Below are 23,969 nucleotides of genomic sequence, written 5' to 3'. Positions count from 1 at the left end.
ACTAAAGCTTGTGATCTCCAGTAAGTCAGCTTGAATTCATTCATCCTGGCCAAATCATTGCTAATCTCATCTGTGTGTTTGAAAACTCGGTAATTTGTTTGGACAAAGAAGGCACTGGGAACAACTGAGTATACTTTAGAATTATGAAGCTGGTTGTACCTGCAAAGTCAGCAGGTCACCATCTGTATAGTGCACGGCCACAGGCAGACTTCATAGAGGAGATTATATCTTTATTCATCGTGTTCAATGTTCTTACATTACCTGGAACAATACTGTGCGGTGTCTCTACTAAAAGGAAATTATCCAGGTGAGCCTTGAAACTGCAGTCGTTCAGAGCAGTAGGATATAGGTGAGCCTTGAAACTGCAGTCTTGCAGAGCAGTAGGATACTGGTGAGCCTTGAAACTGCAGTCATGCAGAGGAGCGCTCATATATGAGTTTTAGGAAAGGATTTTCATCCAGGGAGTTTAGACAGCCAGAAGGCACTAAACATAAAAGATGACCTGAGCAGATTCGCATTTGAGGTAAACGTGCATCAGAGAAATGAGAGATGGATCAGGACAGCTGATCGGAGACCTGTTGGAGTCAGGGGAGAAGGGAGACAGGCCACATCAGGTAAGTGAGAGGAGGAGACTTGCAGAGTGGACTAAGGAGATTCGGTCTCAAGGGGACAACTATTAAGATACAATTTCAAGCTGGGAAGTGGAGGCGCACGCCTTTGAGCCCAGTGCGCAGGAGGCAGAGGCAGGCGGATCTGTGAGTTCAAGGCCAGCCTGGTCTGCAGAATGAGACCTGCAGAATGTGAGCCAGGGCTACACAGAGAAACAAAACAAAAAAGGATTTAAAATGATTTGGCTGCCCAAGACCCTATTCCTGCAGGGTTGGAGCCACTTTAGAGAATGTAGCCCCGGAGGAACCGTGCAGCTGAAGAGAAAGGGGCCACCAGAAGATGTCCCCACAGGGTGCAGGATGAAGCTGCTCTTGTACCCCACACATGGTGGAGAGTCAGAAGAGGGGGACATAATGAGAACAAGCCATGTATTGGGAGCGCTTGGGGGTGGGGGCACATGCTTTCAAGAATACCAGCATTTAACAAACTCCTGTCTCCTGCATAATAATATCTGAATATTCAAATAGAGTGCATGAAGTCTCATTTAACTTTCTAAAACGTTTAATAAAACCATATACCTCATGGGATGCTCAGCCAGACTTTGTTTATGTTGTGAACTTCCGTCTTTTTTTATTTGTTTTGTTTTAACAACCTCCTTTTGCTTTAAAAGTTGCCTGGGACGGAGGGGATTCAGTCTCTGGAATGGGTTGTCCCGTGGTTTATTTTTATAGGATGTTATTAGATGTTCAAGATTTTGAAAGAGCAGTCTAAAGGCAGTGATGGAGGAGAGGCTAGCGGGTGCTGCTTCTTGCAGGGTGGAAAAAGGAGTCCATTTTATGGCTTTAGGACGGCCAGTACCGTTCCCCCTTCGCTCCCTCCTGTCTGCGCGTGTAAACCATCAGTGCTGTCTGTCCCTCTTAAGCTCTTTCCTGCCTAGTGCTTAAAGGGTTTCTGCATCTGCCTGTCCATCGTGTGCCATGCAGGCTGTCAGGGGTCCTCTCATCCCCGCCTCCTGTTGCCAGTGCTAACTTGGGGGTGTATGCTGCTGCGTTGGCTGTTTGTGGGGGTCTCGGAGATATAAACTCGGGCCCTCGTGCTTGGAAGGCAAGCTTTTCACCAACGGAGCCGTCTCCCCAGCCCCCATTTCATAAAGGGTGTCAGGAACGGGACACAGACTGTTGAACACGTTTGTGAAGTTGCTCACTGTACAAAGCCTTTGCTTTTGCTGAGATCTTGTGATGCTGAGCTGGCGAGTACCCGCAGATGAGTGTGCAGTCTCTCTGCAGGTCCCTTTGAAACCGTGCTGACCTGTTTTGTGCAAATGTGCTGAGATTGAATACATGCATACATACACAACATACCAACCTCATTTCTAGGTTGAGTTCCCTGAACGCTAACTCACCATCCCAAGCCCTAGTACCAGGAGAACTGCCAGATACCACTGTGATGCTGTACACATTTTAATTCATGTAGTCTTCACAACCGTTCTGTGAGTTAATTACCTGCCATTCTTACCCCCTTTTGTAAATTAGAAAGCTGGGGCACAGACAGAGTTTAACTTAGCCCAAGTTTGATGGCGAGGTAGCGGAGTAAGACACAAACCCAGGTAGCCCAAGGTAGCAGCATCCAGATGGTGATCATTCAGCCACCATGAAGGCGTAGAGAGAAGACAACCGAAAGTGATGGTAGTTAGCGTTACAACATGGATTTGATTTAAAGTCTGTGTCTGTCACACACGTGAGTGCCTTGCTTCTGCCGCCTTTCACGTCTTCCCACTGCCATGGCTTCCTGTACCCAGAGGGAGCCTGTTTCTGTTTCAGAACCTCACACCATGGTGGGCCAGCAGGGACGGCTGGATGGGGTTAGACAGTCGTGGAGCAAGAGTCGTGAGCCACCGTGAGCAAGCGGACCGGAGACTGCATGGCACTCACTCTCCCCGAAAGGCTCTGTCACACTCCGGAAGAGTGATTTAATCCCGGATAAGATCATCCCATTTGACCCTTTAATGAACTGTCTAACTCTCGTCCTCTGTCTTACCCTGAGGAATCTGACCAATAAACAGCCCGGTGTAAATTGTTGGCTCTCTTAGCTGAACCGCACAAAAATAGGGGTTTCTTTATTTAATAATTATTATTATCTCTACCTCTCTTTTCCCCTGCAAACTGCTTAAAGAGAACCTGAGAACTCACTGCCCAGTGGAAGCCGCCTGGACTGTGGCCCGGCAGTGCCCTTGGCTGGCCTGGAGGGAGGAGGGAAGACGGATTTAATCAAAAGCGGCCCTGTAGAGCTGCAAAGAACAGCAGCCGTGCGTAGGCCACGGGGCTTCTTTGCACGGGCCAGGCTTCTGGGAATCGCAGTGATGAGAACCTTCAGGCTTTTCCTCACTTAGTCTGCACTGTGACCCAATGGGAGAGGCTCTGCTCGACTCCGTATTTGACACGTGAGAAAACAAGCAGAGGTGAAATAAGGCCCTACGTCACACAGCTGAGAAGTGACCACGCCAGGCACTTAGGAGTGGGCTCCAAAGTGTTCCCAAGCCCTAGCGTATCAGCGCTTCCGATGCTCACTGGGCAGGAGTGTGTTTCACAAAAACAGGGAACTCCATATTTGAACTAGGCCCTCTCAAAATATAGAATTCTCACAGTGGCTGGGAATTCCTTCTTAAAGGAACTTTGGCTTTTGGTCAGGCAAGTTCTTTCCCAAATTTCTTGTTGGATTAATGTAAACCTGCTGCCCATGCCTTTAAAAGTCTGCTGAGACAGGAACCTCATTCTGTTCTGCCGGTAGACTGAGCACCCCGCCTCAGCGAGGCCCTGTCTACCTAGCCATTGCATCCCTAAAGTCCGAGACTGCTTGGGCAGCGAACCATCCCCCACATGCTCTTAGAAGGGATGGGCTAGGACCCCGGAAACTACGGTGAGCTTGGGTAAACCCAGGGCTATGTTATCCTATTAACGTCATCCTTATATCCTGTCTGTCCGTGTTCTCTGAATGTCATCGCCTTTTAAAGAGTATTTTGGGTCACTATGGAGCAAACTTTGAGGCCTTGGGATAACTATCTCCTCCAGGGATTCTTGCTTCCTAAGAGGCAGCTGAATCTAACTGACAGAGGGAGGGTTTCCGACTGTTGAATCTCTATAGCTGTTCAGCTAGGCTGTTTGGCCCCACGGTGGTGTTGATTGAGCAGGAGGAGAGACAGAATGAGTTTAACCAAACCTGTGGTGGTTTGAATGACTGATGTCTGTCTTAGGTTTCTATTGCTGTGAAGAGACACCATGACCACAGCAGTTCTTATAAAGGAAACCATTTCATTGGGGCTGGCTTTCAGAGGCTTGGTGCATTATCATTATGGTGGTGTGCAGGCGGACATGGTCCTAGAGAAGGAGCTGAGAGTTCTACGTCAGGATCCACAGGCAGCAGATGGAACTGGCTTGCTTCTAAGCCCTCAAATCCCAACTCTTAGGGACACACTTCCTTCAACAATGCCACACCCACTCCAACACGCTGCCCCTCCCAATAGCGCCACTCCCTATGGACCAAGCATTCAAACACATGAGTCTCTGGGGCTGTTTCTATTCAGACCACCACACTGTCCCTTGTAGCGTGAAGGCTTGGTTCTCAGTTGGTGGCATTGTTCGGGGAGGCTTAGGAGCGGTGGCTTTTCAAGAGGTAGCATGTTCTTGGGTGCAGGTTTTGGCCTTACATTTTGAGTTAGCTCTCCTGCTTCTCATTTGTGATTCAAGATGCAAACTCTCAGCTGTTCCTACTGTATCTTCCACCTGCTGCCAAGGTTACCTGCCATGGTGGACTCTCTCCCTCTGGGTAAGTTACCTTGGCCATGGTGTCTTACCACAGCACTAGAAACGTGACGAACTCCCCACCTCACCTTCTCTTGTTGCCTTCCCTGTAGCGCACACAGAGCCGCTTTTCAAGTGAGTTCAGGCTCCAGGGCCTTGCCCGACAACCTACAAGCCTGCAGTGTCTCTTTTGGTGGAGTAGAAATTCCAAGAGCGGACACGTACCCAATCCCCGGAGAGTGGCTGAAAGTGCAGACTCCAGAATTCCAATTCAGAAAGACTCTACATTGTAAATAAGAATCCCTGGATGGGTGTAGTTTGGAGAACTCAGAACCACGAGTGTAGAATTGCTCTTCTACTCGGTGGTTTCAGGGAAGCCTTCTCTGAGCGGTGCCGAAATCAGCCGATGAGTTCCTCCTATCCTGCCCGTGCTCCTGCTTCATGTCTGCAGCAGGGAGAAGTCACAGTACAGCCAGGCCGCAGCATCATTCAGACAAACCTGCCGGGTATTAGTGCACCATTGCCGGATGCTGAAAAACGAAAGGGCAACTTTGAGAAGAAAACGACTTTTCAGAACCGGAACACACAGAGCCCAGCATGTGGTCTTAGAGGATTGTAGCAGTTCATTCAAGGTGCAAAGCCTAAACTTGACCCCAGAGAACCGTGTTGTTTAACACAAGGACACAGTGTTGATGCAGCTCAGTTGGTCAGATTCCAACTGAGTTTCTTGGTCTCCAACTCTAACTTCAGTATTTTCTCTCTCTCTCCTCTCCACCCACCCAAACACACATACGTATACAATACACACACACATACACACACGAAAGAGACTCTTGGTGGTAGGATCATTGGTGTTTTTCTGTTTCCTGTTGTCTTGGAATTAAGGCATCAGATAGTCCTCTATAAAAGCACTTATGCCTTCTTTAAAATACAGAATTAGTTTATATGCAATATTTACAGAAAACTGCAGGCTGATTTTCATCCAGCGAGATAGAAACGTAGTGCACAGAAATTCAAGCCGAAGTTGCGGAAGTGCCACTGGAAGCTATCACTTACCTGCTTACGAGAAGCCTCGGCAGGAGCCAGGAGTTGTATAATAACTTTGAATTCAAGCCAGTTCTTCTCATTTTGAAAGGTTATGCCCTTTTCCGTTTTAAAAGTGTTAACCCTTCACTGTTTCCTCTGCAGAAAGGCTTTACTACTTGCCATGGTTGAACTTGTGGTTGAACTTGACTGTCAGCTTGCTTGGATTGGGGACTACCTGGGAGATTGTGTACAGCTAAACACCTCTGTATCTGTCTGTGAGCGTGTCTCCAGAGACCACTAAGAATGAGGACTCTGGGGCTGGAGAGATGGTTCTGCCATTAAAGGCTAGGCTTACAACCAAAAGTACAGGAATGAGGACTCTGAGCCAGGTGGTCGTGGCGGCGCGTGCCTTTAATCCCAGCACTCAGGAGGCAGAAGCAGGTGGATCTCTGTGAGCTCAAGGTCTACAGAGCTAGTTCCAGGACAGCCAGGGCTACACAGAGAAACTCTATCTCAAAAGAAAAAAAAAAAAGAATGAGGCCTCAGGCCTCTGATCGAATGAGTGAATTAATACTCAATAGCTAATAATATGGTGGCTCTATTGGAATTAGTGGAAAGCAGGAGGGGCCATCATTAAAGGAAGTAGGTCATGGAGGAATGTGATGTCCTAACATCGTCTGCTGTTCTCTTTCCTCTGCTGGTAGGAAGTCTTCCCTGCCGTGATGGTGTGGACCCTTTGCAACCGGGCGTAATAAATCCTCCCTCCTTCCAGTTGCTTCTGTCAACTGTGCCTGGTCTGCGCTACTCCAAGAGCCTGCTCCAGGTCACCTCTGCTTTCTCTGCTCAAAATCCAGTGCGTTCATGAGAGTCCCCAGGTTTCCACCTTTAATTAAACTTCCACTGGCACCCTGCCCCAGCACTCCCTTTCCTCCGTCTAGCTAATGCGGGATTGGATTGACAGGCCTAAGGTATGCCAGTGTGAGGAGAGACAAGGCTGGCCTTGGCTTCTGTGTCCGAGTGTGAGTCTCAGCTCACTCACTGATGAGCTATGTGATTGTGCACATATTAATGAATTTCTCGGTCCCTTCGGCTTTGATCTAAAATATGAAAGTAGCCTCACAGGGTTTTGAGACAAGGTTTCTCTGTAACAGCCTTGACTGGCCTGGAACTCACTTTGTAGACCAGGCTGGGCTGGAACTGACAGAGATCCACCTGCCATTGCCTCCTGAGGGCTGGCATTAAAGGCGTGCTCCACTATTTGGCCGACATTGTAGGAATTAAATGAGATTCAATAGCCCCCATCATCCACAGTTTCACTTTTTGCAGTTTCAATTACCCGTGGTAACATGCAATCTGAAAATATTAAATGGAAAACTCTAAAAGTACATAATTTATAGGTTCAAAAATCTGTCTTGAGTAGTGTGAGAAATGCCGGCCTTTTCTCCTGTGCCCTTCCCAGCACGTGACTCTTTCCCTTGTCCACCATTCCCATTCTGTGTATACAACCTCCCTATTAGTCACTGAGAAGATTGTTATCATAGTGACAGTTATGGGATCACTGTGCTTATGGTTAATGGCCCTTATTTTATTCAGGAACGGCCCCAGAGCTCAAGAGTAGTCATGAGGAAGTTCGGATATGGCAAAGCAAGGCTATAAGGTGCTCTCTGTAAGCAAAATGGTAAAAGTTCTTGATTTAAAGAAAGAAAAAAATCATATAAATCATATACTGTGGTTGCTAAAATCTGCAGCATATTTTTATAGTTAGTCTATTTTATTATTAGTTATTGGTAATTCTACATTATACCTTGTTTACAGATTAAGCTTTTTCATGGATATATACAAGGAAAACATTATATAGGATTTGTTATTTATTTGTGCATGAAGCAACTGCTAAGGATATATCGTATCTCACAAGTAAAGAAGAACTACTACATTATGCAAGATGCATAATTACATTAAATGCATATTTATATTAGGCTCTGCCTAGCAAAGAGTGGGTGCTCAATATGGCCCCCTGGATCTCTGACTGGCTGTGCATCAGAAAGTCCTACCTAGTACAAGGTGTGAGAGAACAGAAGGCAGACACTGGACCCCTAGGCTTTAAAGAACTCGTTGAAAACATTTCAGTGGATTGAAAATACAATGAAAAGTAAAAAGGCCAAGAATGCAGGAAGTTGGTCCTTTGGTCCATTTGTGCAGAGAACAGGAAAGCTACAAGATTCTGTTTCCGCAACTGATAGCAGAAGGTAGTCAGGAGGCCCAGGAGCCATGCTCGCCGCTGGGGATGGTGTGGCTGTGTTTGTCTGTCCGTTTGAGTATCTTATTCACTTACTTGGCTTGGCGGTCGAGGGAAATGAGAAGCTGATGGTGTGGCCCTGACAGCCTCTCAGCTCCCTTCCTTCCTTTGTAAGGGATGGAGAAGTAGCCTTCAGCAGTGGGAGATGTCTCAGCGCTGTAGCCTCAGGACTGGTGGCTGGGATCGTCTCTCCAGTCCTGTCTGTGTATCTTTTGATTTCTTGTCTGCTTCCTAGAGTGTAACTTTTGTGGAAACAGGACTTCCATTCACTAATACATGCATACACAACAGACCTGCCGCATTGCCTTTGCTTAATAAAATAAAATATCTTTTGAATGGATGAGTTTTTAAATGGGAAAACTGAGACGTGGAATAGGTAAGAGCACTGTCCCAGGTCACAGTGCCATTCAGCAGCCAAACCAGGTTAGCATGATTGCCAGACTCTAGCCCTAAGCACCATATTATTTATTGTCTTCTTAAAACAATTAGCTATATGATGTTTTTCCTCATTTACATAATCTAATATTGTAATTTGATATACAGTGTATAATGATCGTGCATTATAATTTTCATGTGCTGGAAGAGGATATGTCATCCTCTCCTGTAGTCATTTTGAAATACAGGATTGCCATCACCTGCCATTTTCCTTTTGCGCTGTTTTGCATTAGAAATACCTCCCCCCACTCTGCGCCTGCTTTCTTCCTGGTCTTTAGTGACCTCGAGTCTACTCTACTGCCATGCGATCAACATGACTAAGAACATGCAGCATTTGCCTTTCTCTACCTGGTTTATTTTATTTAACGTGACATCTGCCAGTTTCATCCATGTGGCCACAAATGAGAGGACTTCCTCCTTTATTATGGCTGTCATTCACCCCTTGATGGACGGTGTGGACACTCGGTGAGCAGGGAGTTCCGGCTGAGCAGGAGTAATCAGTGATGGTTTGTCAGTTTAGGAACCTAACAACCGGACAAGATCTCCCAGACCTGAAGTTCCCTGTTCTTTCTAGTAACTCCGTCAAGTGGGAACAGTGCTCTTCAGTTGCCAACAAATGAAAGAAGGGAACTAACGGAGGAGCCAGTACTCTCTTCTTTTTTAAACATAATTCTTGATTGATTCCTTGGGATTTTCACATCATGCCCCCCAATCGCGCTCACCCCCAGCCCCTCTATATCTGTCCCTCACCCCTGCACCATGTCCCTCCCAAAAAATTGATTCAAAACAAACAAACACCTCACTCCTCCGTCTTTCAGCACTCTTCATTCATCCTAGCGGCGTCGAGAGCTTCAGTGTGCCATGCAGTATACCCTCCTGTCCAATCAGCCCCAACCAAAATATGTTCATTGCACTGAGTTATTGTTCTGGTTCAAGGCCTCTGGCACTGGACTGTCATCACTGGACCCTCACCAAAACTCATCTTGGACATCCTGCTATTTCCTGAGTCGTGGAGATCCGTGGTTATCATTCTGCAGCACCAGTCCCTCACATGCTCCAGAAGGTCACAGATGGGGCAGATGTTAGGTGGGGTGGATGCTAGGGTGGACCACCCAAGGCCCAGGATGTGGGTCTGTACGGTAGCTGAGCTCGTCGGTCTGGGCCACTGTGACCATGCCTCTCAGGTGCGGGGCAAAGACAGCTCTCTTATGCCCACGTCATTGGGGCCAGCCGTGTTGGTGTCCAAGGGGCCACACGGCGTCTGGGACCGTACCAATCTGAGTGGCATATACTGCCACCTGGGGCAGTAGTGACATTTAAACCTGGCTCCTGCCGAAGACCATGTCTGGGTCCTACCATGGCTGAGTTCTGTGCCAAAGTCCAAATCCTGTATTGCCACCAAAGGTCACACAAACCCCACAGCCTGAGACATTGGTGGTGTCCAAGGGCTATGCCGCTGCCAGAACCATCCCACTCTGAGTGGCCAGGATGTCATCCAGGCCTAAGCTGCAGCTGAGGGACCATGTCTGGGTCTGTTGTTCAGTTGCAGCTGGGGTCTGTGTTGACATCTATGGCCCGTTTCATCTCGGGGCCATAGGAACCATGTGGGATGAATTCAGAGGTCTATCCTGAGCCGTCCATGCCCTTTGCTGGCCCAGGGCAAGCTGGCCCTTCCTCTTAAAGGCCACTGCAACAAGAGAGCTGGCCCCAACCCTCAGAGGAGAGCTGACCCCTGCTCTCAGGACAGATGGTCCCACCCCTTACCACAGGTGAGGGAGAACAGATGCTGATGGCCTGGACGGAGGGCAGCTGGCTCCACCCCCTCACTCGAGGCAGGTGACCCCAATGGCCAGGAATGACCAGCTCGGCTACCACCCAGGCCCACAGCTGCCCCGTCCTAATAGCCGCCCCATCTAGGACCTGCAGGAGTCAGTGAAGGCCCTGGTCCTGTGGAACAGTACCAGCAGGATCTCCATGACCCAGGGCTGCCTCGGGATATCCCAGAGGAGTTCGGTGAGTACCAGAGCCCAGAGAACTTGAACCAGCCACTCGTGGCAATGCACACTTGCTAGTGAAGCTGATTAGACAGAAAGGGTATTCTGTGTGACACATTGTTCCCAGTGCCACCAGGTGTTGGAGAGGTGGGAAAGAAGGAAAAATGAAGAGGTGGGTTTTTAGGGTTCTTTTGTTTTCCTTTGGGTTTTTTTGTTTGTTTGTTTGTTTTGTTCTTGTTTTGTCTGTTTGTTTGTTTTGTTTTGCTTTAGTATGATTTTTTAATTTCCTCGGGGGTGGCGCTGCAGGGATGAGGGGAAGGATATAGGGGGATGTGAGGTGAGCGGAACTAGGTGCATGATGTAAAATTTCCAAAGAATAAATAAAGAAATTATGTTAAAATATATGTTATTTTTTAAAAAAGAATGGCAGCTTTGCATGACTCCAGTTTTGGATCAACCTAACTGCATGTCTCTGGCCCATAACCCACACAGCACCACGAGTGTCTCAACTCCAGGTTCAGGGCCGAGAGGGGATTACTGCCAAGCCAGGAGTTAAATTCAGACTGATGAAGTTAAACGTGTCTTTTCATGCATGTAGGGATTATATTTCAGCCAGTGGGACTTGCCCTGTTTGACCCAAATGTACAGAACAACAAACCTGTTATGACAGTCCTTGGTCCTCGACTGGAACGTCTCCCCTCATGACCCCATATGTACAGTGGCCTGACCTCTTCTGTTTTCTACATCTCTGGCATGCATTACCTTTAAGTGCATCTCTCGGGCTTCCTGCTTTCACAGTGTGTTTATTGGTTTGGTAATTCATCCAGCAGATACACATTGAACACCTGCTGGTTGGCACTGCCAATAGTCAGGCTAGTTAGAAAGTTAGACAAAATAAAGGATTATGCCAATTGGTATGCTTTTTTTCTTGCCAGTCACGGAAATTTTGATTGACACTGGCATAAGCACAGATAGAACATATCCCCATACACACCTGGCAAGCCTAGTTTTGGGAAGATCTGCTTTCCTTCAGCAGGCACAGCTGGATTCATGGACTTAAACCTGGTCTTCAAAGGGAACCTGGCCTGTCTTCATCTCTCAGCTCCGCTTGCCTTTGCAGTTGGTGGCTTTATTCTCGAGTTCCCCACATGATAAGAAGTTAGATGTCAGGAGTCCCAAGTTCACACACATCTGGCTTCCAGAGCAGTCAAGAAAGCACTGCTCCACCCTGGCATGTACTATAACCTCAGTACGGAACAGGAGGATAACCCATAAATTTGAGGCTACTCTGAGCTATATAATAATTTCCAGGCTAGCCATCTAAAACTATGTAACACTCTGTCTCAGAGAAGAGAAGAAAAGAAAAGAGGTACTTGCACTCAGTGGACCCTTTAGATGGCCCACCCTCTTGTGGTTTCTGCCTGTCTTGTGTGTCCTTCCCTGAACCAGTATCATTTGGCAGAAGAATCCAGGGCTCTGGTCAGACAGGATTTATGTGTCCCTTCCTTATAGCTGGATATAAAGTCATTCAAACACTTAAATCAAGAGCGATGGATATACTGGTTCTCCTGAGGAAAAGGTAATAGATGTTGGCTGTTGACCAACATAAAATGAACTCAGTGGTATTTTTGTAGACTTTTTGCTTTGTTTTGGCTTTTTTTAAAAGAAAATCTTTTGCCTGTTTGTTTTGATTGTGTGTGTGTGTGTTGGAGGGCTTGTTTCTTGCTTTTCCAATTTTTGTTTGTTTGTTATAGAGAGAGAAAGAATACAGTTGGGTAGGTAGGGAGATAGAGAGTATCTTGTTTTGGGGGAAAGGATAAACCTGATCAAAATATACTGTGTAAAAGACAAAGAAAAATCTGTAGATGACCGCCATTATGCTAGCCTGCCACATAAGTTATGGTTAGGTATGGGATGAGCAGCCAAGTAGAAATGGACAATCATCACCAGAAAGGAGCCTTTGACTCCACATGGTCTCTCTTTCCTTACCCCTTGTTCCTGCCTCCTCTCTTCCTTGTAAGCAACTTTGTTCTGTTGCAGGCGTAGATTTCCTCTGAAGTAAGTTAGGCCAGTGCGGAGCTTGCAGGCTTTGGTGAGGAAGAGACGACCATGGCAGTGAATCGGCGCCCATTGAGAATTGGGGTTTTCAGTCGTTACATTTAATACCAGGCTTCTCGGTAGCCTCCTTTCCCCCAGTTCTTGCAGTAAGTCTCTCGGATATGCTTCTTGGAATAATAAAATCATAATCGGCATGTAAATAAAAAAAATCTAGGCTGCTGCAAGTCAGAATTAAAATATGTGGTTAATTAAAAGTGGTTTTCCTTGAGATTAGTTTGCCTTTATTTATTTATTTTTCTCCAATTCCCTTTTACCTCCTTTACCCAGGGCTAGAGGTGAAAGCCAGGACCTTGCACACACTGCATCGATAACCTTATCCCAGCCTATATTATGTTTCCCTCTGGCTTGTTGGTCTATGATTTTGTGGTTTTGCTGTGCCTGGGCCTTTTATATAAGGGGCCTCTGAGTACGGAGCTACAGACTTTGATTTTCACCTTACCCAGCCTCCCCTTTCCATCCATGGTACATTGTTTAGGCATCTCTCACCAGCACCCAATCATTTACGTATGTGTCACTTGTATCCAGAGTCAGCTGGATGTTGAAGTGAACACACATGGACATGTATTTAGAGAAATACATTCAAATGTATTGTGTCACTCAAGTTCCAATAAGCTTTAGTTTTGTAACTTTAGTTTTGTCCCCTGCTGCTTTGAAGATTAATATAAACCCAAGGACCAGGAAGTATTTTAATAGTTGTCGCCTGGCAAGATGTGGCGGTGTTTCAAGTCCTTCCTGGTTGTCTTGACAACAGAGACCAGGGATGCTGCTGACCTCCCCATGATGTGCAGGGCAGGCCCTGCACCTGGGAGGGGGCATTCTAAAGCCTCGAGAGGATTCCGAGTGAGTCTGCAGGTACCAACCAAAGTAGAGGCAGACTGGCATCCTGGGACTGACAAATAGCTTAACCTGGTTTCCTCGTTTTTAAGCTAGGAGGATAACAGAAGGAAAATGTAGCCTGAAGCCACATCACCTCTCCACCTCCTAAACCTGTGATCAAATAGATTGCCTTCTTATCTACCAGAAAAGATAATTTAACCTCTCTCAAATGATTACTGTGAGTAACAATTAAAGCATTTTATGTGCAAAGTGTTTGGTGTGGTCTGTGGCCATAGGGAGCTAATAGTGGTGGTGAGGGCTACTGCTGTTGCCTCAGCCCGTGGACCTCGTCCATCCCACCTTGGTACTGCTTTGAGAGTCTGTGAATCTAAGGGGGATGAAAGGCTAGACTCTGGCCTCGCTTAGTCGCTGCTAACCCAAGAGGCATCCTAAATGAAAATTCTCTGTAAAGCATGGAAACCATTTAAATCATCAGAAAGCTATATATATAGCTTTCCTCCTGAGAACGGGCAGAGAGAGCTCTGTGAATGGTGTCTGGGTGGTCCTGCTGGCGGAAAACATGGAGCAAGATGACCCTTGCAACCCAGAGGCAGGTTGTCCATCCGGGTGAGAGGCCCTGTTTGGCAAGGATGTTCAGGCCTGTGTCTGAAGCCCCATCCCCTGGAAGACTGATGTTTTGTGGATTTGGTTTTGGAAGGCTCACGTGACTCTCCACATGAGCTAATAGGCATGTGGAGACAGCTACAAGCCTCCTGTTTGGTAGCTGCGAAACCGAATGATTTATTAGGTTTTACTAATTCAGTCAATATGGGCATACGAGGAACTCTACAAACCTTTTTCCTCTCAAGCAGTCATAAATTATCTTACTAATAAGTCTACGAAATAAGATTCCTCTCATTTCTTCAAAGACCAATAAAAATTCTTTGTAGTTGTTCTGTAATTAGAATTGTTATTTCTTTTGTTAGATTAAATTTGTTTAAAATGGCTGGCTTTCTGTAGGTATCAGAAGAATTCCAGAGATACTGGAACCGTCTGTGTTACAAGCACAGATTCAGGTTTTTTGAGGAGGAAATGAAAGCTCCATTCATGTGGCAGTCCCCTTCTGAGTGTCCTATCTGTGGGGCTGAAACCCCAAGAGATACTAACTACATCATAGTCATGGAGAACATTTTCTTCTACATTAAAAACACCTTGAAGAGTGGGAGGAGAGAGACTATGGGCAGAGAGCTCAAGACCCTGATGGGTTCACCCACTGAAACAGTCTACCTGAGCTAACTGGAACTCACCAACTCCAGCTGGACAGGGAAGAAACCAGCATAGGACCAAGCTAGACTCTCTGAATGTGGGTGGCTGGGGCAGACTGCGGGGTCACTGGCAGTGGCACCAGGGTTTATCCCTACTGCATGTACTGGCTTTTTGGGACCCATTCTCTTTGAATGGATACCTTGCTCAGCCTAGATAGAGTAGGAGGGCCTTAGACCTTTCCCAAAGCAATGTGCCTTACCCTATCTGAGGAGTGGACAGGGGTGGGAGGTGGGGAGGGAATGGGAACTGAAATTGATATGTAAGATGAAAAAAGATAGCTTGTTTTCTTTTTAAAAATAAATAAATAAATATAAAAGAAAACATGTAAGTAGAAGAAAAAAACCTGAATGGATCATAGTTAGTTGGGTTTTGTATGTTTTTGTTTTCTCTCTATTGTGGGGCACTGACCATTTGTGAGGCTCCAATGACTAAATCCTCCATCCCATGAGTACCTGCCGTGCACTGTGCCCCCCCCCCCCATACGCTACAATACAGTTCGCAAGCTTCAGGCAAGGGGCTGGAGGTTGAAATACACAAACACACAGAGAGACAGACAGACACACGGACGTCTAATCACTGGTAAGAAGCCCTTTATTCAATAGCACCATGGAGGCTTATATACCCAACAGTCAAGTGGGCCAACAGGTGAAAACCTTATCCTCTGATCCTCAAGGCAAGGCACAACTTTTAGTAACTCTAATCAGAAGGCTCTAGCAGGGAAGAGCAGCTGAAGGCCGGGACTCCAAATGGTCCCAACAAGTACCAAGTAATAACCAAGCACTGTGTCCAAGGTCTGAAGTTAAATGATCTATAGGGCGCCAGGGAGATGGCTTGGTAGGTAAAGTACCTGCTATACAGCATGAGCATCTGAGCTCGGACCCCAGCACCTACCCAAAAGCCACGGGATTAATTAATTAATTAATTAATAGCCCTGCATTGGTGGGTGGAGGGGGACAGATGTAAGACTCCAGGCCTAGCCAGTCACTTAACCGAAATGGCAAGCGCCAGATTCAGTGAGAGACCCAGTCTCAAAAACTAAAGTGGAAAGCAATAAAAGGAGACTCCCCAATGTCTGCCTCTGGTCTCTACCTGCACATGAATGAGTCCGTGTACAACACACACACACACACACACGAGAGAGAGAGAGAGAGAGAGAGAGAGAGAGAGAGAGAGAGAGATTGATGAAGTTAAGTGGTTTGACCCAAGTGTCACAGCTGGAAAACAGGTAAGCCAAGACATCAGAGCTCTGCATGACCTCTGAGCGCATTGCCTTCAGTTCACACCGTCACATCCGTGTTCTTTTAAAGGAAGACTTAATTGGATTAATAAATCCACCCCTCCTCCAAGACTAGAGTATTTTTAAATTCAGAATGGTCCACTGAAGACAGGATTCTGTATTTTAGCTTGGTCTCATTTGTTTGTTTGTTTGTTTTAAGGTGCTGTGTAATGGACCGGGAACGTGTGTTCCCATTTGTGTGTCTGCCCTGCTCCTTGGGATACTTGGAATAAAGAAAGTGATCATTGTCTACGTCGAGAGCATCTGCCGAGTGGAAACTTTATCCCTGTCTGGGAAGATCCTCTTTCACCTCTGTGATTGCTTCATCGTTCAGTGGCCGGCTCTTAAGGAGAAGTACCCCAAGTCTGTGTACCTTGGGCGAATTGTTTGACAGGAGGCAACTTAAGAATCTTGAGAATTAATGCAATCACCAATAATATTTACTATATCTATCTATCTCTATTGTAAAGTTCTCCAAAAGCCCAAAGAATAATCAGGGGTGAAGGATTTAAACTATGCAGATAACTCAGTGAAGAAAAACAAATAGCTTTGTCTGCACATCAAAATAGTTTTCCAAATAAAAGTGTATATAACACTACTTGCAGGTTTTATTTTGACTCTTATAGCCTAGCCATGGGGGCTTTTTGTTTTGGGTTTATGTTTTTTTTTTTCTGGGGGGGGGCGTTGGTTTGGTTTTGGTTTGTTTTTCTCAACCTAAATATAGAGTTTGTTGTTTGGTAACATTTCCTGTTTTACAGCTTGAAATAAAATATTATAAAAAGATAGGAAGAGGATAAGCCGGGCTTAGGGATAGGCCTTGTCACTCTAATGTGTGAATGTGCACTCGGGAGGTAGATGGGGGAGGATCAGGAGTTCATGGGTCTCCTTGGCTAGCTAGCAAGTTTGAAGCTAGCCTGGACTCCATAGGAGCTGGACACAGGGGAGGGAGGGAGAGAGAACAAGGTGTTCCTTTGGTTTTGTTCAGACATGTCAGGCTTGAATCCTTCTATGGGAGCAGTAGTGTCCTCAGTGAGCTATCACAGCCTAGAGGAAGCAGTTTGTTAAACTGGCTTCATGACAGTTTACACCCCACATGCTTCCAGATCTCTGGCCATAAGCGATGTCTTTCTTCATTCTTCAGTCTGTCTGTGTTGTTGGCCTGTATCCAGACAGTCTTTCAAAATCGGTGTGGTTCAAATAAATAGTGACCAGTGTTGTAGTAATAAAAGCATGTTCCAGGGCTGGAGAGATGACTCAATGGTTAAGAGCAATGGCTGCTTTTCCTGAAGTCCTGAGTTCAAGTCCCAGCAACCACATGATGACTCACAACCATCTGTAATGAGATCTGGTGCCCCTTTCTGGCCTGCAAGCATATATGCAGGCTGAATACTACATACATAATAAATAAATAAAAATTATTTTTAAAAAAGCATGTTTCTATTGATCAGGAATCTAAATTCTCAAACATTAGAAAGAATTAAATTTATTTCCAATGTCACAGCTGTAATTGTCGCTAGCCTTTTGAGATGCGTAAGCCTGCCTGATAGAAGCTGTATTTATAAACATTTATGTAATGCTTGCTGTATGCCAGGTATTTTAAACACTGTTCCAATAATACCTAATTCCAACCTGGAAGAACTCAGTGAGGTAGAGAATCTTACTGTCCCTGTATTATAGATGGCTCATCCAGTCACATGACTAGGAAATGACAACGCCAGATCCGAGCCTAGGTAGCCCCAGTTGAGAGTGGGACCAACTTCATGAGTATGAGTGTCACACTCAGGAGGGTGCCCACACTCTGCTTTCGATCTTTAATTTTTTTTCATGTTGTATTATTTGTTTCTGCTGCTGCCGCCGCCATTCTCTGGTGCCAGAGATTAAACCAAAGACCTGCCCCCGTGTTAGAGGAGTACTTGGCCTCTCGGCTCCTCCCTCAAACATCTTCCTAATTTTAAACAGGAACTCACATTTGAGACCCCACGAATTATGCAGCGGGTGCTGCTTGAGACCGTGCACGTAACAGCACTGTGTCTGTGACAGACATTCCTGAATGGTCACAAATGTTTGTCACCTGCCTTGTAAGGGCGGCTCCCTTAGCAAAGCCACAAAAAAAAATGCTAAGTCATCCACGTATAGTACATGAATTTATGTTTGTTTTCGATCTTAAAGATTCTGTTGTTTCCGTGTGATGTAAATCTAGTAAAGAAATGGGGGATGGGATAGCGCGATGGTTGAGCAGGTAAAGATGCCTGCCACACAACTTACGTCCAGTCCTCAGGACCCACATAGTAAAAGGAGAGACCTGACTTTTGTGGGTCGTCCCCTGACCTCCATACAAGCACCGTGGCACTTGCAGGCCACACACAAGTAAAGGGAAGATGATACAGATACCTGGTTGGATTAAAAAGAGGCATGACCATCAGGATGATGTGAAATTGATATGTAAGGCAGGCCAGACCTGTTGGTGCAAGCCTGTAATTGAAGCTATTCAGGAAGCTGAGACAGAAGGATGGGAAGTTCCGGGTCTACCCAGACTACAGAGTAAAGCCAAGGCCAGCCTAGGTAACTTAGCTGATTCCTCTTTTCAAAATAAAGAAAACGTGTCTTCCTGATAGAGTGCTTGCCTGGCATAGGTGAGTCCGTGAGCTCAATCCCCGGTACTGAAAAAAATACAGTGCTGTAAACGAGATTGCTTTTTTGCTTCCTGGCTGCCCAGACCTGAATAATCATACAAAACCTACACTGCTTGGCATACAGCTCAGGCATATTCCTAGATAGCTCATATCTTAAATTAACCTATTTCTGTTATTTTGTGTTTTACCACGAGGCTCATAGTTTGTTACCTCTTGCTTCTTGGAAGGCTACATGGTGTCTCTCTGACTCCACCTTTTTTTCTCCTCTATCTCTGCTTGGATTTCCCCGCCTTGCTATATTCTGCCCTGCCATAGGCCAAAGTGGTTTCTTTATTAACCAATGGTAACAAAACATACTGTAGCATACAGAGGGGAATCCTACATCACAATGCTAAGGCTAATGTAAGCTTTCTTATTCTTTTAGCAGACTCCCCCGCCCCCCCCTTAACCAAACAGGAGGCACATCTGTCACGAATATGTTTTCTTTAACTTGGGGCTAGAGACCATTTGGTGGAAGGCACCTCAGACACGTCTGCACTTACTGTCTGCCCTCAGTGGCCTTTGGGCAGGGCATCCAACCGAAGACTGACTTGCTTTGCGTTTAGTCCTTGAATACCAGGCATTAGCTGTTTACACTGCCCTCTTAACCTAGACTATCAGGCAGCAGATCACCGTAGCTTACCCAGGTCGGAGAAGTGAGCTGCTATTTTGCTGGAGAGAAACTACGCATTGGTGGCAGCCGTGTGTACGTCTTATTCATATTAGAATCCTTCTCCCTGTGGCCTTTGGTAAAGTGGCTGTGTTCAGTCCCCTGGATACCTATCAGTGCTGGACAACAGCTCCCCTCTGCCCACAGGTAATCCAATGCAAAAGGTCTCAAGTCAGGGAAAAGTATACAAAAGGTGTCCCCACCTCAGAACTGCACGTCCCGATGTCTGCAGCGCCTACTTACTTAGTGACTAGCCTGCAGCGTCAGAGAAAGAGTCTGTGCAGTGTGCCACTAAAAGCTGAAAATTAGTTTCCCAGGTTTGGTCTGCTGCGCACACTCAGAGCCAGGGAGAGACACTTGCTACCGTGTCTTCCTGCTCAGTTCTAGATTATCCGGTAAACAGGTGCATGTCCTGCTGTGTGTTACTCGCAGATCCAGCTTGTGCTGGCAGAGGCTATGGTAAGAGGCACAGCTTCCTTGCTGTGCCTTTTTAAAAGTGCTGTTCAGAAAGAATGTTCTAGTTTCAACTTGAAATGACGATCAATAGGTAGCTTGTTCCTTTGTGTTTCTCTTGGAACACTCCAGAATGAACCTTTTTAGTATAAGACACCATTTCTGCCAAACGAACTAAATCAACCTTCAGATGAGAGGCAGGGAAACCACACATCCTGCCCACACCTACTTCCCTGGAGATTTTTATCTGCTGTTCGACTATCCTGAAAGGTCTCAGCAGCCTTCCAGGTCAGAAGGTCTGTTTCGGAAAAGATGTCCAGAAGGCATGGCAGGAAGCTCACGCCTGGCACGGAGGGCCCTGGAATCATGTCAACAAGAACACTGTAGAACGTTAAACTGAATAGCAAGAGGTCCTTGCTTACAAAGACCCAAGCTTCCTTTTACAAAAGCAACTTAAATATATCACCTTCCCTTCTGAAGTACCACGGTGAGTTAAACTTGGTAAGCCTGTCCTCTTTCTGTACTGCGTCTCAGATTGAGTCAGTATATTCCTTTATCTAAAGCCCTGTATGCTAAAGGGAGGGATGGTGGCGGTGCCGGGTAGGGGGAGGTAAATCCCCCTGAGGATAAGTGTGGGTGGAGACCAGGGGTTGGCATTGGATTTCTTCTTCAATCAGGTCTCTGCCTTTGTCTTTTGAGACAGGGTTTGTCACTGGACTTAAAGCTCTCCCATCCGGCTAGGCCAGTGAACCCCTGGCTTCTGTCTCCACAGGGATACAGGGACACACTACCATGCCAGGCTTTATGTGTATTCGGGGGACTCTGAGTTCAGGTTCTCAAACTTGCACACAGGCATGTTACCCACTGATCTGCCTCCCTAGCCCCAGCTAAAAGGGGCTTGACGGCATTACAATATTAAGCACCTTTAGTTGCCAGTAGGAACGTCTCTTCAGTATTAAGGATGACATCATAGCGATAGAGCAATTGTCTAGCATGTGAAAGCTTTGAGTAGAGCCAAGAGAAAAGAGAAGAAAATTAGTATTACTGGAACTTTCCCTTATCCTTTCTTCTTTTTTCTTTCTTTGGTAGTGACCTTACTGCTTCTCTCATTTGCTAAATTCATCCATTGATTCTGCCGTGGACACGATACCTACCTTACACTGACCCATTCCTTTCAGACTCATGGTCTCCACACCTACCCCAGGAACTAGGTAAGTGCTCTCTGTCACTGAGTCACCTCCCTGCCCTCCATGGCCACAACTTAAATACAACTCAGCATAAGTTCCTAGTTCGATTGACACATCTTATTAAGGAATCGAAGCACAGAGAGGCTAAATAACTTACTAAATGTAACAGAGCTTGGACTTGACCCAGCTTTCTCTAGCATCTGCCAGACACTGTTTTGCTTCTCCCTCCCAAAACCCTCCCCACTTCAGTGCCGAGGTTTGAATCCAGGGCCATGTGGCTACATTCCCAATCCCAGACTTACCTTCACACAGTACTAGTAAGGAAATAAGCAGGGTACCATTAAGGGCCATGTCCTCGCCTCTCTTGAAAAAGAAAAGCCTCAAAAAAGACATTTTAGGGGGCCAGAGAGATGGCTCAGTGGTTAAAAGCACTGGCTGTCTTCCAGAGAATCTGACTTCAATTCTCAGCACCAACATGGCAGCTCACAACTGTCTACAGCTCCAGTCTCAGGGAACCCAACACCCATGGCAAAATATCAATTACATAAAATAGAAATAGATACATTAAAAAAAAAAGACATTGTAGCTGAGATTTGAAAGGCCATCGCTGAAATATCTGCCCTCTGTCAAGCTTAAATTTCACCTCCACAGTCTTCCTGTTTCCTGGAGCCTAGTTTGGGTTGCATCTCCAAAGAACTCTGTGGCACAGCCATCTGCAAGCAAGCTTACCACAGAGTCTGCTGCCTTTTGAGCATGGCTGGGCCCTGAGCCCAAGAGCACCGGTGGAAGGTGCAGATTATGACGTCATTCACAGTGTTCGTTTTGCTTCAGGGACTATAGGACATTCGCATTTGGTCTCCTTGTTCCACACTTAGCAATACTTACACCATAGTTCTGGACAAAAGATTGATATTAATTAAACATATAAGTTCATATATATCCAGACTTGACCCAGGTCTACTTTGGTGATAGTTCATCTAGACCAGAGGCCCTGGAGCTTTTTAGTCTCACGTATTACACCTTTAGAATTGTCAAAGACCCCAGTGAGATTCTGTGCTTGAGCCTTATTTGTCAGTATCTACCATGCAAGGACATAGCCCATTAACAGCAACGATGGCTTCATATATGGTAGCATCTGGAAACTCTTATTCAATAATAAGATCGCCAACAACCAAGAAAGTGGAGACTCACATTCTACCCATACAGGCCAAGTGCTCAGACCCATGAGTTTATCATCGTCATCGTCATCATCGTCATTGTCATTGCTACCTGTTTTGGTCTGAATGAGATGTCCCCAAAGTCTCGAGACTTTCGGCCACAGTTAGTGCTGTTTGAGGATTGGGAGGCATGACCTAGCCGGAAGATGATTGCCACAGAGGGGAGGCTGTAAGTTTACAAATGACCCAAGATATCTCCAGTTAGTTCTCTGTTTCCTGCTTGTGGCGTGAGATATAAGTTCTCAGTTGTTGCTCCAGCTGCCACGCTTTCCTGCTGTGATGGTGACAGATTCTTCACCCTCTTGGAACCATATGTCCAAAATAAGCCCTTTCTTCTTGCCTTGGTCGTGGTACTTCATCACAGTCCTGGAAAAGTACGTGATACACAAGCTTTCGCCTGACCCCCAAACTCCTGCTTCCATATCCAAGTCCTTTTATTTTAAGATTTATTTTTTGTTGTTGCTTGTATACACCTATCTTATCAGCTCTATTCTTGGAGTGTAAAATTGTTTAATGATTTATTTACTTTGAAGTTTTTATGTGTATAAATGTTTAACTGCATAGGTATATGTGCACACGTACATTCCTGGTGTACTCACAAAAGGGCATGGGATCTCCTGGAGCTGGGGATACAGGCAGGTGCGGGTGACCATGCAGGTGCTGGGTACTGAAGCTGGGTCCTTGGCAAGCGCAGCAAGTACTTGTAACTGCAGAGCTGTCTCTCTCTCTCTCTCTCTCTCTCTCTCTCTCTCTCTCTCTCTGCTTTTAGAACTTGGAATTGTGGAAATGTTCACACCTAGTATAAGAAGGAAAGACGTGATGGCCTTCTGTGGTGATTCCCCGTGTGCTTGTCACTGCCTCCCGACTGTTGCCAGGTGATGGGGCATGGCTATTTCCCCAGCTATTCTCTGATGTGGGAAGTCCTTCTGTATATGTGCTGCTTGATTGATTAATGAATAAAGATGTTTGGACCAATAGTAAAGCCAGGCAGGAAATCCGAACAGAAATATAGAAAGAGAGTAGGCAGAGCCAAAGAGACAGACACCATGTAGACTAAGCCTTCCTGGTAGGCCACAGCCTCGAGGCAATACATAGATGAATAAAAATGGGTTGATTCAAGATGGTTTTTTGTTTTGTTTTGTTTATTTTTGTTTTTCGAGACAGGGTTTCTCTGTAGTTTTGTCAAGATGTAAGAGCTAGCAAGGAATATGGCTAAGCTATTGACCAAATAGTATTGTAATCAATACAGTTTCTGTGTGATTATTCGAGTCTGGGCGGCCAGGAAATGAACAAACAGTCTCGGCTTACCATTTTCTTTTGGTCCCTGTTCTGGTGACAGACCTGGGAGTCAGCCCTTTCATCATTTCATTCAGAGGTACTTGGGTTTCAGTACGATCATGAGGAGAACACTTTAGGCTAGCCTTCCGCCTGGCTTTTATAGGCTCAGCTTGTTTGCCTGGGTTGTCAGTGGACCATGGGATAGGCTCTACATGGTTTTAGGTCCGGAGAATTCTGGGAAAATCAGTTTGAGAATTGAATCTCTTTTAATTCGCCTTCTAGGCTGGAAGTGAATAAGGTCAGGCTTGGACTTCTTTTCCATTCCGCGCCGTCTCCCTGCCAACTCTGTATATGGTATTTCTATTGACGTCTTGTCTTCCCTTCTCTCTGAAGTTTCTGCCTCTCTCTTTTTTTTTTTTTTTATTTTATTTATTTATTTTTTTGCCTCTCTCTTTTTGAAAAGAGACAAGAGCCTGCCATTCCAGGCTCTTCTATCCCTCCTGCTGCTGCCTGGCTTTTCTTCAGTTTTAGTCTAGCCGTAGTTTGAGCTGGTACATTCTGAGGGTTGGCAGCCACACAGGGCCCCTGAAAAGGGGAGAGAGGCCCTCTTGGATATCATAGAAAATGACTGTGATTCAATCACGGGAGCCAAGCTGAAAACTTTTTTAAAAGTTCTCTTTAAACATGAAATCAATATTTTTAAAAGACTAAGGAGGCGAAGAGGGGCAGGAAGGGGTTGAGGGTTCCAAGTGAGACAGAAACGCTACTCGGTCCTTCCCTGCCAGAACGTTGTTCTTGC

The 23,969-nt window shown here is 45.9% G+C and overlaps 1 protein-coding gene across 1 annotated transcript in view; it reads left to right on the top strand.

Moving 5' to 3' along the window:
* Alg14 (ALG14 UDP-N-acetylglucosaminyltransferase subunit) overlaps window positions 1-16,340 on the top strand; it is a 70,037-nt gene extending 53,697 nt beyond the window's left edge. Inside the window, exon 4 of the mRNA XM_041660262.1 lies at window positions 15,854-16,340. Within this exon, the coding sequence (XP_041516196.1) occupies window positions 15,854-16,084 (231 nt within the window). The 3' untranslated portion in view covers window positions 16,085-16,340. The remainder of the gene's footprint in view (window positions 1-15,853) is intronic.
* The last annotated feature ends 7,629 nt before the right edge of the window (window positions 16,341-23,969 follow it).

This window comes from Microtus oregoni, unplaced genomic scaffold, assembly GCF_018167655.1.
Source record: "Microtus oregoni isolate MIOR12 unplaced genomic scaffold, Mior012 000000F_ref0000247, whole genome shotgun sequence".
Classification (NCBI taxonomy): domain Eukaryota; kingdom Metazoa; phylum Chordata; class Mammalia; order Rodentia; family Cricetidae; genus Microtus; species Microtus oregoni.
This window is presented reverse-complemented; position numbering and strand designations above follow the sequence as displayed.